The sequence below is a fragment of the Ursus maritimus genome, unplaced genomic scaffold (genome assembly GCF_017311325.1).
Source record: "Ursus maritimus isolate PB19 unplaced genomic scaffold, ASM1731132v1 scaffold_12, whole genome shotgun sequence".
Taxonomy (NCBI): domain Eukaryota; kingdom Metazoa; phylum Chordata; class Mammalia; order Carnivora; family Ursidae; genus Ursus; species Ursus maritimus.
The window spans coordinates 2,827,071-2,840,885 of record NW_024423564.1 but is presented as its reverse complement, the minus strand read 5'-3'; the positions used below and the strand labels follow the sequence as shown (position 1 = coordinate 2,840,885).

General features: G+C 48.0%; 3 protein-coding genes across 11 annotated transcripts in view; 2 read left to right on the top strand and 1 right to left on the bottom strand.

The window, feature by feature from the left end:
- CA14 (carbonic anhydrase 14) overlaps window positions 1-2,093 on the top strand; it is a 6,822-nt gene extending 4,729 nt beyond the window's left edge. The window contains exons 8-11 of the mRNA XM_008695729.2: window positions 48-168; window positions 415-435; window positions 552-636; window positions 756-2,093. Coding sequence (XP_008693951.1) covers window positions 48-168; window positions 415-435; window positions 552-636; window positions 756-819 — 291 coding nt within the window. The 3' untranslated portion in view covers window positions 820-2,093. The remainder of the gene's footprint in view (window positions 1-47; window positions 169-414; window positions 436-551; window positions 637-755) is intronic.
- On the bottom strand, window positions 1,568-5,290 carry APH1A (aph-1 homolog A, gamma-secretase subunit). Of its 2 annotated transcripts, XM_008695730.2 has the most exons (7): window positions 4,950-5,284; window positions 4,234-4,404; window positions 3,982-4,055; window positions 3,624-3,746; window positions 3,342-3,469; window positions 2,784-2,907; window positions 1,568-2,447 (listed from the first exon to the last, which is right to left on the bottom strand). In XM_008695730.2, the coding sequence occupies exons 1-7, from the start codon at window positions 5,060-5,062 to the stop codon at window positions 2,383-2,385; spliced, it is 798 nt and encodes a 265-aa protein (XP_008693952.2). In that variant the 5' UTR covers window positions 5,063-5,284; the 3' UTR covers window positions 1,568-2,382. The 2 variants fall into 2 exon arrangements, with proteins under 2 accessions (XP_008693952.2, XP_040482738.1); XM_040626804.1 differs by lacking the exon at window positions 3,342-3,469 and having other exon boundaries at window positions 4,950-5,290.
- A 714-nt stretch (window positions 5,291-6,004) lies between these two features.
- On the top strand, window positions 6,005-13,120 carry CUNH1orf54 (chromosome unknown C1orf54 homolog). 8 transcript variants are annotated; one of them, XR_005834007.1, is made up of 8 exons: window positions 6,009-7,224; window positions 7,622-7,686; window positions 8,913-8,996; window positions 9,419-9,477; window positions 9,855-9,965; window positions 12,101-12,185; window positions 12,283-12,381; window positions 13,042-13,120. XR_005834007.1 is itself a non-coding variant. In XM_008695726.2 (7 exons), exons 2-6 carry the CDS (start codon window positions 7,641-7,643, stop codon window positions 12,376-12,378), a joined length of 396 nt encoding a protein of 131 aa, XP_008693948.1. In that variant the 5' UTR covers window positions 6,009-7,224; window positions 7,622-7,640; the 3' UTR covers window positions 12,379-12,381; window positions 13,042-13,120. The 8 variants fall into 8 exon arrangements, 4 of the variants coding, with proteins under 4 accessions (XP_008693949.1, XP_008693948.1, XP_008693946.1 ...); XR_005834006.1 differs by having other exon boundaries at window positions 12,280-12,381; XR_005834009.1 differs by having other exon boundaries at window positions 6,014-7,224; window positions 12,051-12,185.
- Window positions 13,121-13,815: the final 695 nt, after the last annotated feature.

Below are 13,815 nucleotides of genomic sequence, written 5' to 3'. Positions count from 1 at the left end.
ACAAAGTGAGTGACTCTTCTCCCCCGTCCCACTCTTCTACTCCTCAGCTGGAAGAGCTTCAGGAGACATTGTTCTCCACAGAAGAGGAGCCCTCTAAGCTCCTGGTACGGAACTACCGAGCCCCCCAGCCTCTCAATCAGCGAACAGTCTTTGCTTCTTTCATCCAAGGTGACTGCCCAAGGCTTGGAAAAGGAGATAAGAAATTGGGGGACTCAGTGGCAGGAGCTAGGGAGCCCCTGGGAAGAAAAGGAAGGCTAGGAGGGGAAGGGGCTTCTAGGACTTGCTTGGACTGGGAATACGCCCCCCCCCCCGGGTGCCAGGTGATGATCTCCCCCAGCATAGAGGCATAGTGTGCTGCTCCCAGCTGGCATGGGGAGCTCACGTCCCACTGACCCATGTCTTCTTCCCCTACAGCGGAATCCTTGTATACTACAGGTAAGACAGCCTGAACCAGGTGTGGGGGGAGGGAAGGGGGTCTCCCCAGGGCGTGAGGGAAGTCTCAGTATCTATATTAATCCTAGGATGACACCTTCCGTATTTCTCTCTCCCAGGTGAAATGCTGAGTCTGGGAGTGGGAATCTTGGTTGGCTGTCTTTGCCTTCTACTGGCTGTTTATTTCATCGCCAGGAAGATTCGGTGAGGTCCTACTTTCCATTCCTTCGGTCCTTTCTTTTCTACTGAAAAGCCCTCTATTCCATCTTTAATCTGTTTCACCTAGGACCCTAGTCATTTCCACGAACCATTTCCCCTTCCAGGAAGAAGAGGCTAGGAAACCGGAAAAGTGTGGTCTTCACCTCAGCACGAGCCACAGAGGCATAGACTCCCTCACCAACATCATGGATGCTTTCCCCTCATGCCAATCAGGGAGCTTCTAAAATGAGGTGCAAGGACTGGCCAGAAAGTACTGTAGGAGTAGTGGGCAGACAGCCCTCCTTCCACCAGACAGCCCCTACAGAGAGGCACGGACAGGCTTTTGTTCTGGAGTAAGAGCAGAGCCTTCAACCTCTCAAAACATATAGATCAGGACAACACTATGTTGACAATGCAGATGGCAAACTGTGTTTAGTTGTAGGGGAAGTTGGGGATGTACCCCCAAAGTCCTCCACCCCCTTACCTTTATGTCCCTTTCCCTAGATATAGTGCAGGACCTCCCCTTGGGAAAAAGAGTTGCTGCTGTTGGGGTTATATTTTTTGGCTCAATATATCTGGAAATTAAAGTTTCTAATCCTACCTCTGGTCTTCCTTCCAAGAGTCGGGGCTCTTGAGAGTGGGGGAGTTCCTTAATCCCTCGGGTGGCAGAGGTGGGCAAAGGACAGGGGGAAAGAAGCATGGGTGAATAACTCTTTTTACCCCAGTCCTGCAAGGGGAGATCCGCCTCTGAAAAATACTTAACCCAAAGTTCCTGACATGTGAGACCACCAGCCCAGATTTCTGCCCTCATACCAAAGTTATGCTGAAAGGGATCAGAGGTTGCCAGATATGGAAGAAGGTTGGATAAGAGATGTGGGAGGACAGAAATCTCAATTAACATGTTATCCCCTCCCTTAAAAGCCAAGTTCCCCCACAATTATAAAGTCCTTTTTATTAGTCAAAATCACAATCACCTTGATTAAAAGGATGGGACATGCCATCCTCAGCAGAAAATGATACAGTTTATAGAAAACCTCCCTACCCACCCCACACCCCAATTAAAAACTAGAAAAAAATCTGCCCTCCTTCCCTGTGACGTCATGGTAGTCTGGCTTCTCCAGAGGCAATGCAGCTCTGGAGTGGGCCAGCTCACCGCAGCACCCTCCACTTCACCTTGGGGAGGGGAGGGATGCTGGTGGTCAAGGAGGTTAAAACATTAGTTCCAGTAATACCAGTTTCCCAAACATGCACTTCCTTCCTTTTCCCCAAGGCCTGGGACAAAGGGGAAAGGTGGACAGATATAAGTCCCGCCATGAGGAGCAATTTGAGGAGGGAAAATATAGTTCAAGGAGGTCAGAAGAATTCCAACACACCTCTTCCCTCCCCGACTCAAAAAAAAAAGAAGAAAGGAAGAAAGAAAGAGAAAGGAAGGAAGGAAGGAAGGAAGGAAGGAAGGAAGGAAGGAAGGAAGGAAGGAAGAAAAAAGAAAAAGGCAGTTTGGGGTCTTTATCACACCAAAAATGGTTCCCCTCAGACCTGAGAAAAAGACCAAGATGCCCAGTCTGGGGAGGAGGTACTGGGAAACTGAGAGCTCGTCTACCCTTGAGCCTCCATTCATTTCATCTCCACAGCAACCACTAAGCTAGGTCCCTTTTCTTGGCAACCTGCACTGTCCAGAACTGGAGATGGAGAAATACAGGGCGAGGAGATCAGGAGGGCACCCCAGGCCTAGGGGTTCCCCCCCACGTTCCCTCAGTCCTCGGGTGGGATGCGCAGGGCAGAATACACCATCACCCGACTGTCCTCCTGCCGTCGGCCTGCAGAGGGGAAGGGGGGTGAGTCTTGCGCAGGGTGAGAGCAGAGCACTGACACATGGGGAGTCCTGGACAACAAGGGGGGGTCCCCAGATAGTGGGGATAAGTACAGATTCAAACCCACCAGTCACTGACTGGCTGAACCCAGGCTGCTCCTGGTGAAGCCTAGAGACTAAAGGTCACGAGTGGACAAAGCAAAACCCTGAAGGTGGTGGGACAGACCGACGAGGAGGCAGAGAATGGTGGGCAATGGACCCGGGCTAGGGCTGGGCTCAGTCATGGGCAGTGGGCAGGCAGGTGGGATCTGTCAGGCGATCAGTCCAGGTAGTCAGTCCTTACACGAGAGGCTGCGCTGAATACTTCGGAGGGAACCTCCAGCTGTGATGAAGGCCCAAAGCCCCATGGAAACAGTGACTGCATAGATGGGCAGCAGGCTGGCCTCGTACCAGGGATTCAGAAATGTCTAGGGATGGGGTAAGAGTAGAAAAGAAGTTAGCTTCTCTCTCTGCCTAATGCCCACATTCTCTTCGTGCCTTTGACCCAAACCTCTCCCTCAGCCCCCCAGTTGGCTCACTCAAATCCCCCAGTCCTTCCCTTCGGGGCACCAACATCTTGTGGTTAAGAGGACTTTGATTTTCAGTCCCTCATAGGTTTCTGCCCGTCCTGCTCACCTCAGGCATTCTGTATTACAGTTTGACTAATCCATTCAAACTCCTCCCAGAGCAACCCCAGAGCAGGTTATACAACTGACGCTGAGGGAGGAGACTTCTAAACACTTACCTTGCTGCCTCCTCCTTAGGTATGTTTTAAAATGTTAAGAAGTGAGAATATATCTCCCCTCCATCCCACTCCATTAAATTTTTTTCTCTCTAACTCGGGCCCCTGTCCCCGACTCACCAGTCCCGAGGTCAGTAGGTGACTCCCAACCACCAGGCCCAAAGCCCAGTACCGTCTCCTCTCACAGGCATCAAAGAACACAACTCCCCAAAAGGTATGGAGCAGGATAATGGCTGCTGTCAGAAAGGCTGCAGGGAGGGAGATGGGGATGAGATACATCCCTCATCTTCTCCCAGCCTCCTGAGATGTTGAGCCAAAGAGGTCTCCTAGCGAAGGCTAATAAATCAGATCAGGGCCAGGGATGGATGGGGCATGAAGGCAAGGGAGAAAGCAGACACTTACCTGAAGTCAGGAAGTAATAGGGTGAGTCTCCATGGATGCCAACCACACCTGGCCCAAGCGCATCAGCCAAAATATTGATAACAGAGAAGACACCACTGATGATACCGAAGGAAAGACCAGAAACTGGGGGGAAGGAGGGTCTCATCAATGTCAGAGATCTCTACAGCTTGAGTACCAGTGATCCCGCCCCATTCCCAGTCGCAATTCCCCCACACCTACTCTCCCTCCGGACCACCTCTCCTTGGAAGTCAGGTATGGAGGAAAAGCAGCAGCCACTTAGAGCACGTGGATGTTTTTGGCTTCCCTGGTAGAGGGGGGGTGTCCAACTCCCTCCTCCAGTCCCTCTCCCTTGGCTCACCATAGGCCATCTGGCGGATGGAGATGGGTGATCTTCCGTCCTCACTCAGCGATGCTAACCCCTCATCTGCCTTCCTGGGATGGGGCAGGGTGGGGTGGGGTAGGGGAAATATGAGGGAGGGCAGGAATGCTCCTTTCCCTCTAACGTTCTCCCTTAGTGCCTCCTCTTCCAAACCCACCACCCAGGGGCTCCCCCACTTCTCATAGTGCAATCCTCTGCCCTTCTCCCCTCGGAACCATCCCATCTTCTTACTTAAGCAGCTTGTAGTAGGCAAAGCGGAACACCTCCTGTAGAAGGACGGAGACCGCAGCACCAAAAATCAGGAGGCCATACTGGAGCCGGGCATCTGACCGGTCGGTCACATGGACCAAGATGAACCAGACCACAGAGGCCAAGAGCAAGGAGACCAGCCAGAAAAATGCCCTGAGGAAAGACAAGGGCAATCAGACAGGTCAGGGTAGGGAGAGCCAGAGAAATCAAAGGGGAACCAATCAAGGCTGCAGCATGGAAAGTGGAAGTTAGACTTCCGGATGGTCAGGGAGACTGGGAGGAGACAGGATCGCTGTCTCCACCAAGGGAGTCATGTAGGGACCTGGACGCAGGGGAAGGGACAGAAATCTGATTAATGAGTCTTCAGAGCGAGGTGAGTCGGAATGTACGCGCACAGCAGGGAGAGGTATCCATTCCTGGATCCTGCCTTAGGCCGGCGGAGGTCAGCACACCCCCCTCACGAGTCTTGGCCTTCGGCCTCCTCTGACGTCGCCGGGAGGAGTATAGGAGGAATCTGTGCGATCCCTGGAAGGCGGAAACCAACTGCGGGAAAGGGCAAATCATCTAAACCCTTGGCTCGACCCTTTCCAATCTTCACCTCCGACTTGTCTCCCCCAACTCAGGCTCCCAAGCTCGCCCAGCCCCTTCCGGATCTCTCTCTCTGGCGCCCTCCCGCGTCTTGTCGACCCCCTACTCACCCCGCGACCAGGATGATGACGCGAAGAGGGTCCCCAGCCACAGTGATCAAGAAAAGCGCAAAGGCCGGGCCGAAAGCGACGAAAGTGCATCCGAAAAACACGGCGGCCCCCATGGCTGGGCAGCTGGGGGCGGGGTGGAAAGCCCGGCCAAGAGGGGTGGATGGGGGGAGGACGCCAGCTGGGGAGTCCGCTTGGGGTGGCGACGCGACCCCGTGAGGGGCGCGGTGCAATGTCACCCCCGGACCCCGGGGAAGGGGAGGGGGGAACACCGAAACCCCAGATACTGGTCCGCGCGACTTCCTCTACGGAAGCCGAGGAGGGAACAAACCCCGGCCGCAGCCCCATGGCCACCTCCCATCCAATCCCCACCCCCCGAAGGCCAATGGAGAATAGGCGGGGGCGGAGCTGCGGGGACAGGGCAGTACTACCTGCTGGGAGTTGTAGTCCCTTTGCCTACTGAGCCTTCGACCTGGGTTCTGGGAGTGGCTCGAGCCAGGCAAAGAAGGGAGTGGGTCGGGACTGGCCCGCGTTCCTGGGTCCGGTTGGGCCTTGGCTGCGGCTTCCTTTCGTTATTTTGTGGGGGAAGGGTGATAGCAATTCTACGTCTTCTTGAAGAGCTGCAGAGTGGGGGAAGATCCTGTTGGAACCTAAAGGATAAATACAAAGAAAGCACAGGATAGAGGGTGCAGGGAGATAGGGACGGGTATTGTTCTTACTTGAATGAGAGGAAATGGGCTAGAGCTACTGCCTAAGCGATGAAGGTTAGACTTAAAAGTAAGATTCTTTCAACAGGCTAGTATAGGAAACATGCAATTCAGTGAGTATATCGCTAATGAACCCTTCATCTGTCATGACCAGAGAATCGGAGAGAAGAATAGGAGCCTGGAGAGCAATGTTAGGAAGGAGGTTACATAGGATTTGGTGTTAAGATTTGAAGTTGAGACTGTTTGTAAAAAAACAATTCGAGCTATGGGGTTGAAGGAAAATCACACACACACACACACACACACACACACACACACACCAGTCTTTTAGTCACACAGTTCCTTTTAGGTCATACTTCCTCCATTTATTTTCTGAAAATGAACCTCACTGGTGTCTTTTCCTCAGGCTGGGGGAAGGCACAGTGGTTGTGTGTATTAGAGTGAGAGAAAATTAAAGTAGGAGAAGAGGGTATTGGAACCTCATTTGGATAGGGCTAGGGTCAGTCTTTTGGGAGGATATTTAGGTAAAAGAGTACCAGGTTGGGAAAGTGAGGAAATCTGGAAAATTGTTTTATGAGACTGATCAAAGTTCCAAAAAACCGTAGAAATTGTTCAAAGAGAACCAGGTTTCCTTTCCTTCCTGGAAGTGATTTATGACTTAACGCGTATGGGTACATCCACATAAGCATTTTACATTTTTTTCCAGGAAATTCTTAAGAGGAGCTGAAGGAATAGATTGTATAGATTTACACGAAAAAAATCACCATCACCAAGCAAATCCTCCCCCTAAAAGGCTGAGAGGGTGGAAACATACTGGCCAGTGCTCAGAACTCCAGTGTGTCTTGCTTCTGAGCCTAGCAGGCCAGGTCAGGGGAAGAGATAGGAGTAAGACAACTTTTCTCATCTCTCCTTTGAACTATTACCACACCATCTTCTGACTGATGAGAGCAGGTGCCAAACCTGTCTTGTCCACAGGTGGTTCCACGGAGACTCATAGCGCCTGGCTCTTAGTAGACGTTGAATAGAGATTTGTTAACTTCCTCTTAAAAAACATAACTATTCTTATTCCCTTGCTGGTGGACCCGGAATTGCCTATCAGACTAGGCCTAGCATAAACGTTACCAAATGCTTCTGAGTTGAATCAAATGAAAATGGGAAATATAAAAGCAGAGAGAAGAGTGAGATGAACTTTTTCCCTGTGGGCTGGAATGAAGGGAGCATACCAAGTGACTGAAAGTGGGAGAAGGGGGTGGCATCTACACGGGGAAAAGAGGCTGTTTCCTCCCTTCTTCCATCCTGTATCCAGAAAGTAGAGAAAGAAATGAAGTGAGGCCAGTACTTACTAGAAAGGAAATAACTAGCCTTGGCTGAGAGATTTTTATCAGAAGTAGTGCAGTAAGTGCTTTGAGTATCAGACAATGATGTTGATATTACTCCTGTACTTCATAGTCCAAGATAGGCAGAGGAGAGGGAAGGAATTTTTTCGGTCTAGAAAAAATGCTCATCACTTCCTCAGAACATTTTGACTGTGAAGAGAGATTGTGAATAAGCCTCATCTCTACTTGGTGATGGTAAGTTAGGGGCAGTGAGAGGGAGGGTGAGTTTGTTGTGAGGACTAAGGAGGGAAGAAGGAGAGGAGGGGAGACAGGAAGCTCCTAGGTACGCTGGGGTTTTTTTGTTTTGGTTTGGCTTTTTGCTTGTTTGCTTGTTTTGGTAGTGGCAGCGGGAATCCTGAATGGATCTAATCCAGGTTAGGGGAGCTCAGTGAACCCGTTCGCATCAAAACCCACTTTGCCTCTCTTAATCTGGGCAGCTCTGGCTGACCAGTCACAACTGATGGTCTAGTCCGTCAGCAAGTGGGTGGGGAATTCTACCCCCTGGGAGAAGAGTTGCAGCAGCGTTGGAGGAGGGCAGAAGGCGGGGTAAGTTTGGTGAGAAATGCTGTAATTTCCTTTTTTACTTTCACAGCCATAGTGCAGAATCCAGAATGGATGTCCTCTTCGTAGCCATCCTTGCCGTGCCACTTATCCTGGGTAAGTTCACTTCTCTCCCTGAGCTTTTGGGCCAGGTCTTCTATCATAAGTGGGATGGGAGAAAAGAAAAATGAGGAGAGGGTGAGAGGCGCAATTTGATGGGGAGTGATAACACTCGTCTGTGCCAGAGTCCGGTGTTAGGGCGGAGGGGGAGGGATCAGGAAAGTCGAGCCAGGAGAAGGAGAAGAAAGCAGAGTCCTGTCAAAGAAGAGACAGCTGATGCGGACGGAGCCCCAGACACATGGAGGTGCTAACAAGAGTCACCTCAGCTTTCCATCACCACAGAGTCGAACAAGATGGAGAGGGACTACAGAGAGGGTGGGGAAGAGAGGTGGGCTCTTGGAAGATGGGGCGGTCTGAAACTAGTGAGCGAAGCCAGGGTATCTTCTTTTGCAGAGGGCCAGAGAAAAACTGTTATATTAGTAAGGAAACAGAAATGGGGGGTGGCCTTTAGGGTAGAGGAGAACTGGCTTCCCTCAGGGAGAGAGTCCCCAAAGTAACTTGGCTCCTTCCCTCTTTTGTTCTCAGTCTGCCAGGTACTCTCATTGTTTCCTTTTCCTCCAGATTCGTGTGTCATTGCCTGGGGTTCGGGAGAGCATTCAAGGAGCTTAGGGAAGTGTTTAGTAGGAGGCCTGGAGTCCTTGATCTAATCATGTCAAAGCACATATTTTTAGTCCTGGGAAGGAAGAAAAACTAATGCAGATGGGTCATTTAGTCCAGCTGACTCATTTTAAGAGAGCGGATGTTAAGTGGCTTCTTCAGGATTATTCTGCTAGTTAGCAGTGAATCCGGAACTAAAACCCAAGTCCAAAAGCCTAAGGATGTAGTTTGTGTTACGTGTGAGACACACTGAGAAGAGAGGTTCTCTCACAAATCCAGTACAGTCTGCAGAATACTGGAGAGGCGATTTGGAGTTTTTCATTTCTGGCATCTCTGTTTCCTACCGATTTTAGCTTTAGCTCTCATTTTGGGTTTACAGAATGTGAAGGGACTGGTTTTCTCTCTAGGAGTTCCTGAATTGAAAGGGCATGGAGTAACAGGCCTCACCACAGATATGGAGCCCCAAAGACTGAGAAGGGTTTAGAGGTACACAGGCAGTGAGATAGTAAGACCCTCAGAGCGGAGGCAGAGAGAAAAGAAATCGACAGAGCTGAGGTCAGCTTCAGGTGTCCTTCTCTTGCTAAGGAGTTCCAGATCCCCCCTGACTTCTGTCCTTGTCCCCATAGGACAAGAATATGAGGATGAAGAAGGCCTGGAAGAGGATGATTATTATCAGGTTGTCTATTATTACACAGTCACCCCCAATTATGGTGAGTATGTATAAGGCTCTGACCCATAGCAGGATGGACAGAGGTTTGGGGGATACTTAGTTCTGAGACTTTGCCTTTCTCTTTGCAATTCGAACAACCAGATCAGAGAGAAATTCGGCTATGAGCAAAGACCTAACAAGGCTCATAATGTTATTTCTCAAGCTAGTGATTTTCAATTCTTTGGAAACTGGTTGAAACAATTTGAAGATTTTCCCATTTGTAAATTATTTTAGATACCAGGTTGAAAATATAAATGCAGATACATTCACAAACATTTTTAACATAAAAGTTCATTAGATTACACCAGTAAATTTTACAACTTGTGCAAGTTGAAGTATTCTGAGCAATTTTTTCCTCTTTCCATTTCTAGACCTACTGCTACCTTTTTCGTTTGTCACTACTGATTTGTTTCTCCTCCCCAGATGACTTTGGTGCAAATTTCACTGTTGATTACTCCATGTTTGAATCTGAGGACAGACTGGTGAGTGACCTCTACATCTAAGAGGGTCAGGATAGGTAATAGTTAAAGAGAAACTGGGCAACGTTGAAATGCAAATGAGTTAGGTGAAATGGAACTTGGAAGTAGGCCCAAAGCAGAAGTGTTAACCACAGTTGGGGAAGAGAATAAAGCCAGAACTCAGTAGGCTTGCTAAGATATTGAGAGGGAGGGGCAGTCCTTGAGTCAGGGAAAGTGGTGAATGGGAGGGGTACATAATCCCTGCAAACATAAAGTAGAGAGGATTCCTGAGCTTAAGTTTTGAGGGGGGGACAGGAGAGAAGGAGTCGAAATAGAGAATCTCTGAGGATGTTGGGTGGAAGCAATGATAACTTTGTGTTTCTTGATCCTACTGAGGGCAGAACAGGTTGGATAAGGAGGTAAGAGAAGAAGCAGAGACTACCACTAGTCATGAAACAGAAGGTACAGACAGTCAGAAGCCTGGAACATTGAAACCAATGACAGTGGAACCAGTAAGTGTATTGGGGATGGGGGGCGGGGCAGGGGGGGTAGTGAAGGGGGCAGGGCAAGGACAGATCCCAGGGCTGGTGACATAGAACAGAGGGAGGGCTGAAATAGCAGGCTTTGGTGGAGGAAGAAACCACATAACTAATATAGCAATACAGGTGTCCAGCTCAGCTTGGCCATCATATCTCTCACTGAGATTTTTTTTAGTTGGTTTTTTTTTTTTAAGATTTTTTAATTTATTTGAGAGAGAAATCCAGGCAGAGGGATTGGGGAAAGAGAGAATCCTCAAGCAGATTCCGCACTGAGTGTGGAGTGGACACGGGGCTCGATCCCAGGACCCTGAGATCATGACCTGAGCAGAAACCAAGAGCCGGCTTCTTAACTGACTGAGCCACTCAGGAGTCCCTCCACTGAGATTTAATACTAACCTTGCATTCAGAAAACTGGGAAGATTTGGTGCAGTTAAATTTCAGTTCAATAGTACTTAAATGTGTATGTAACCTATGACTAAAACTGTGAAGGATGCTGCTGATGATGAAAAGGAAATCTACGATGTTGTTATTGCCCTCAAAGTATTTATAAAACTCAAGTTCGCACTTACAAAACATTTAGAACAAAATGAAAATGTTCGTAACAATGTCCAATTACATATAAATTTGAGAGCATATGACATAGCCAAGTGTTTTAGTCAATGGAAGGACAGAGATCAGTATACACTGGAGTTGCCTGGAAGACTTTTAAAAGGTGACTGTGTTTAAGATATTTGAAGGATAGGTGAGCTTTTGAGTGGCAGTAAGTTATGAAAGTATGAAAACAATTATGGGATGCCTGGGTGGCTCAGTCAGTTAAGCATTTGCCTTTGGTCCTGGGATCGTCGGCAATGACTGAGCGAACCAGGAGCGCTGAAAGTGGTATTTTAGAAGAACTATTTGTTGTATGCAGGATGCAGTGGAGTGGGGAGAGATGCATGAGATTTACATCATTCTGGAAACAATCCATTAAAGGCTTGGACTAGGGAAGTAGCATTTTGAATGGAGAGGAGAAAAATAAATGAAGAAAATGCAATGAGCAATAAATGAGGAGAGAGTTGAAATAGCTTACAAGTTCTGAATATGGATGTCTGGGAAAATGGCCGACCAAAATGGGAACTGCGGAAGGTCAGAGCGGTGGTTTAGGATTGAAGTTATAAATTAGGTATTGGCCAAGCTGAATTTATGGTGACAACCCTCTGATGGTGTCCTAAAGGTAGCTGAACTAGGTCAGAGCTACAAAGTGCAAAGTCACAGTTACGAAAGTAGACAAGCTCAATATAGCCGGTACACAGAAGACCAAAGGCCAATGACTGTGCCTGTAGTTAGTAGGAGGAAGAGGAATCAACCAACAAAATGGAGAATTGATTGAAGAGGTAGGCAGATAGTCAAGTCTGTATTATAGAATCTAGAAAATAAAGTTTATTTTTTTTAATTTTATTTATTTATTTGAGAGAGAGAGTGAAGGAGAGGGAAAGAGAATCTGAAGCAGACTCAGCACTGAGCATAGAGCCTGACGTGGGGCTCGATCCCACAACCTCGAGATCATGACCTGAGCTAAACCCAAGAGTTGGGTGCTCAACTGTTTGAGCCACCCAGGTGCCCCTAGAAGATAAAGTTTAATATAATCGATAAAAAGCGACCGAGAGGCCAAAGAAAAGGAGGTCATTGCTAGCTCTAAAGAAAGAAGTTTTAATTGAGTGGTTGAGCAAAAGTTAGGTTTTTGTGGAGTTAGAGAAGGAGTACATTATGAAGAAGGGAAGGGAGAGTACAGACCAATCATTTGAGAAATCTGGTAATGAAAAAAGAGAAGCAGGAGCCAGAAAGGGCAACAGGACCAGTGTAGCCTGAATATAGTTGAACACAGATGGGAGGAGTCAGTAGGAATGAAATCTGGTGATTGATGTCAAGGACAGGGAAATATTTTAAGGTATTTAAGTATATAGTAGACTCCATTTAGATTGTAAACTCTCTGAAGAAAGGAGTGAGGTCTTAATCACACTTACATCCCCATTGTAGCACCTAGCACAGTGACTAAGCATAGTGTCCTGCACATAACAGATAAAGAATACACATTGTTGAATTGAGTTGACCCTCCCTGGTATGCTCAGGAGGCTGAAAGGCACAGAGGAAAGGACTCCTCATAGTTATGGGGAGGAGAGCTGGATCTTCTCTAAGCTCAGAAGAAAGACCAAGGTTGGTATAAAGAGATGGCTATCCTTCCAGAGGGGGAGGAGGGATGGTAGGAAGGATGACACTGGCCTACCGTGGGGGGATGTCTGTATTTTAGCAGAGTCCAGATCTGAATGATGCTGTATCCAGTCTGCAGAGTCCTGTTCCCCTCCTCCTGTCCTGGGCCCTCGTTCAGGGGGGGATGTATTTCATGTAGAAGGTGAGAGTGCAGCCACTGGCCTTGGGGGAGTCAGTGAAGTAATCTTTTTTACCAATATTTCTGGCTAGTGTTTCCAGCCTGGTCAATTCTCAGCGGCTTAAGGGACAAGGGGTCCCATTTAGAAAAATCTTATCTAATTTTAAAGAGGTTTAGGAGATTTGAGGCAAAGACTTTTCGAACAAGAGTCATTACTTTTTCTGAACTGGGAGGACTTCAGGACCTCCTACAACAGAAGCAGGTAAAACAGAGAAGAAACCTCTCCAGATTTCCAGTCTGCCTTGAGGAATCAAAACTGGTTCCAGCCAGGAGGTGGTTTAAGATATGGCAGTTGCCAGAGGGCATAGTGGGAGGTGCCCTACAACCTGGCAGAGTCAAGAGGCAAAGTTCAGAGGTGGAAGGGGTGGTGGTTGGTTCCCTAAAGTAGAGGAGAGATAGTAGAGGCAAGAAGGAGGGAACAGAAGCCTGTATTATAAGAAAGGAATTTAAAATTGGGATTCTAGGAGAGGAAGGAGTGAGGAGGGAAGGGGACACATCCACCAGGAGATGGGGGAAGTCTAGTCCAGAGAATGAAATCTGGGGAGTGTTCATAGAGGTGGGGGGCAGGGAGGGGCTTTCTGAGCCTCCTGAGCCTGGTGTTTTTCCCTTTCTTTGCTTTTTTAGGAGAAAGAAGGCTGCTACAACTCTTTGGATGGGGATTTGGGAAGAGGAAATTGGAAGATAAATAAATGAAATAATCTGGTTACTGTCTACTCCTTCATGAGGGTCTGTTCTAATCTCACAACACTAAAGAGAGCACCAGGATATGGGGATAGGAAGGGTAGATTAGGAAGGGAGTTAGGTGGCAGTAGAATTACAGGGAATACTTAGGACTGTGAATAAACCTGAAATGTTGTGAAGAATAAGAGCACCAACAGACAGTTAATTTCGACTAATTCTAATATTTTATTACACATGGTGTTGAGACCGTGTGTTTGGGAAAAGAGAGTTGAGGTTTATGTAGAACACTTTTTTCTTTTTATAAAATAAGCACATTGTTAAGCATATGTAAAATATTAAAAACTACTTAGAATAGATCTTAAAAATTCACACCCTCCTCCACTTACACCCCCAACCCCCAACAATGTGCCTTTTCCAGCGCGTAATTAGGGCAGGCAGGGACAAACTTTAATTCTCTCTCTCTGTCCTCGAGACCCTAATCAGAACTGGGCTGCCCCCTTGCGGTCTCTTCGGTGTCACAGCCTCAATCAGCCCACGGTCCCTGAGCCCCTATCCCCTTTCAGTACTGCAAGGGTCATTGAATAGTAAATTCCGGACTCAAGTCAACTCCGGACTTGCCACCTTCCCTCCTTCCAAGACTTTCGAATCTTCTCTAAGGAACAAATAAAAGAAATGAAGCTGGACAAAAGGTATAATCTAGGAAATCAGGGACCTACC

Excerpts from the sequence above, each read along its gene's own strand:
- CUNH1orf54 (XM_008695724.2), top strand. The coding sequence starts at position 7,641 with ATGGATGTCCTCTTCGTAGCCATCCTTGCCGTGCCACTTATCCTGG. Across the intron at positions 8,997-9,418 it reads CACAGTCACCCCCAATTATG|ATGACTTTGGTGCAAATTTC; the intron begins GTGAGTATGTAT and ends TCTCCTCCCCAG. Across the intron at positions 9,966-12,279 it reads AACCAATGACAGTGGAACCA|CAGAGTCCAGATCTGAATGA; the intron begins GTAAGTGTATTG and ends TCTGTATTTTAG.
- APH1A (XM_008695730.2), bottom strand. The coding sequence starts at position 5,062 with ATGGGGGCCGCCGTGTTTTTCGGATGCACTTTCGTCGCTTTCGGCCCG. Across the intron at positions 3,470-3,623 it reads CTATTACTTCCTGACTTCAG|CCTTTCTGACAGCAGCCATT; the intron begins GTAAGTGTCTGC and ends CCCTCCCTGCAG. Across the intron at positions 2,908-3,341 it reads ACCTACTGACCTCGGGACTG|ACATTTCTGAATCCCTGGTA; the intron begins GTGAGTCGGGGA and ends CCCCATCCCTAG.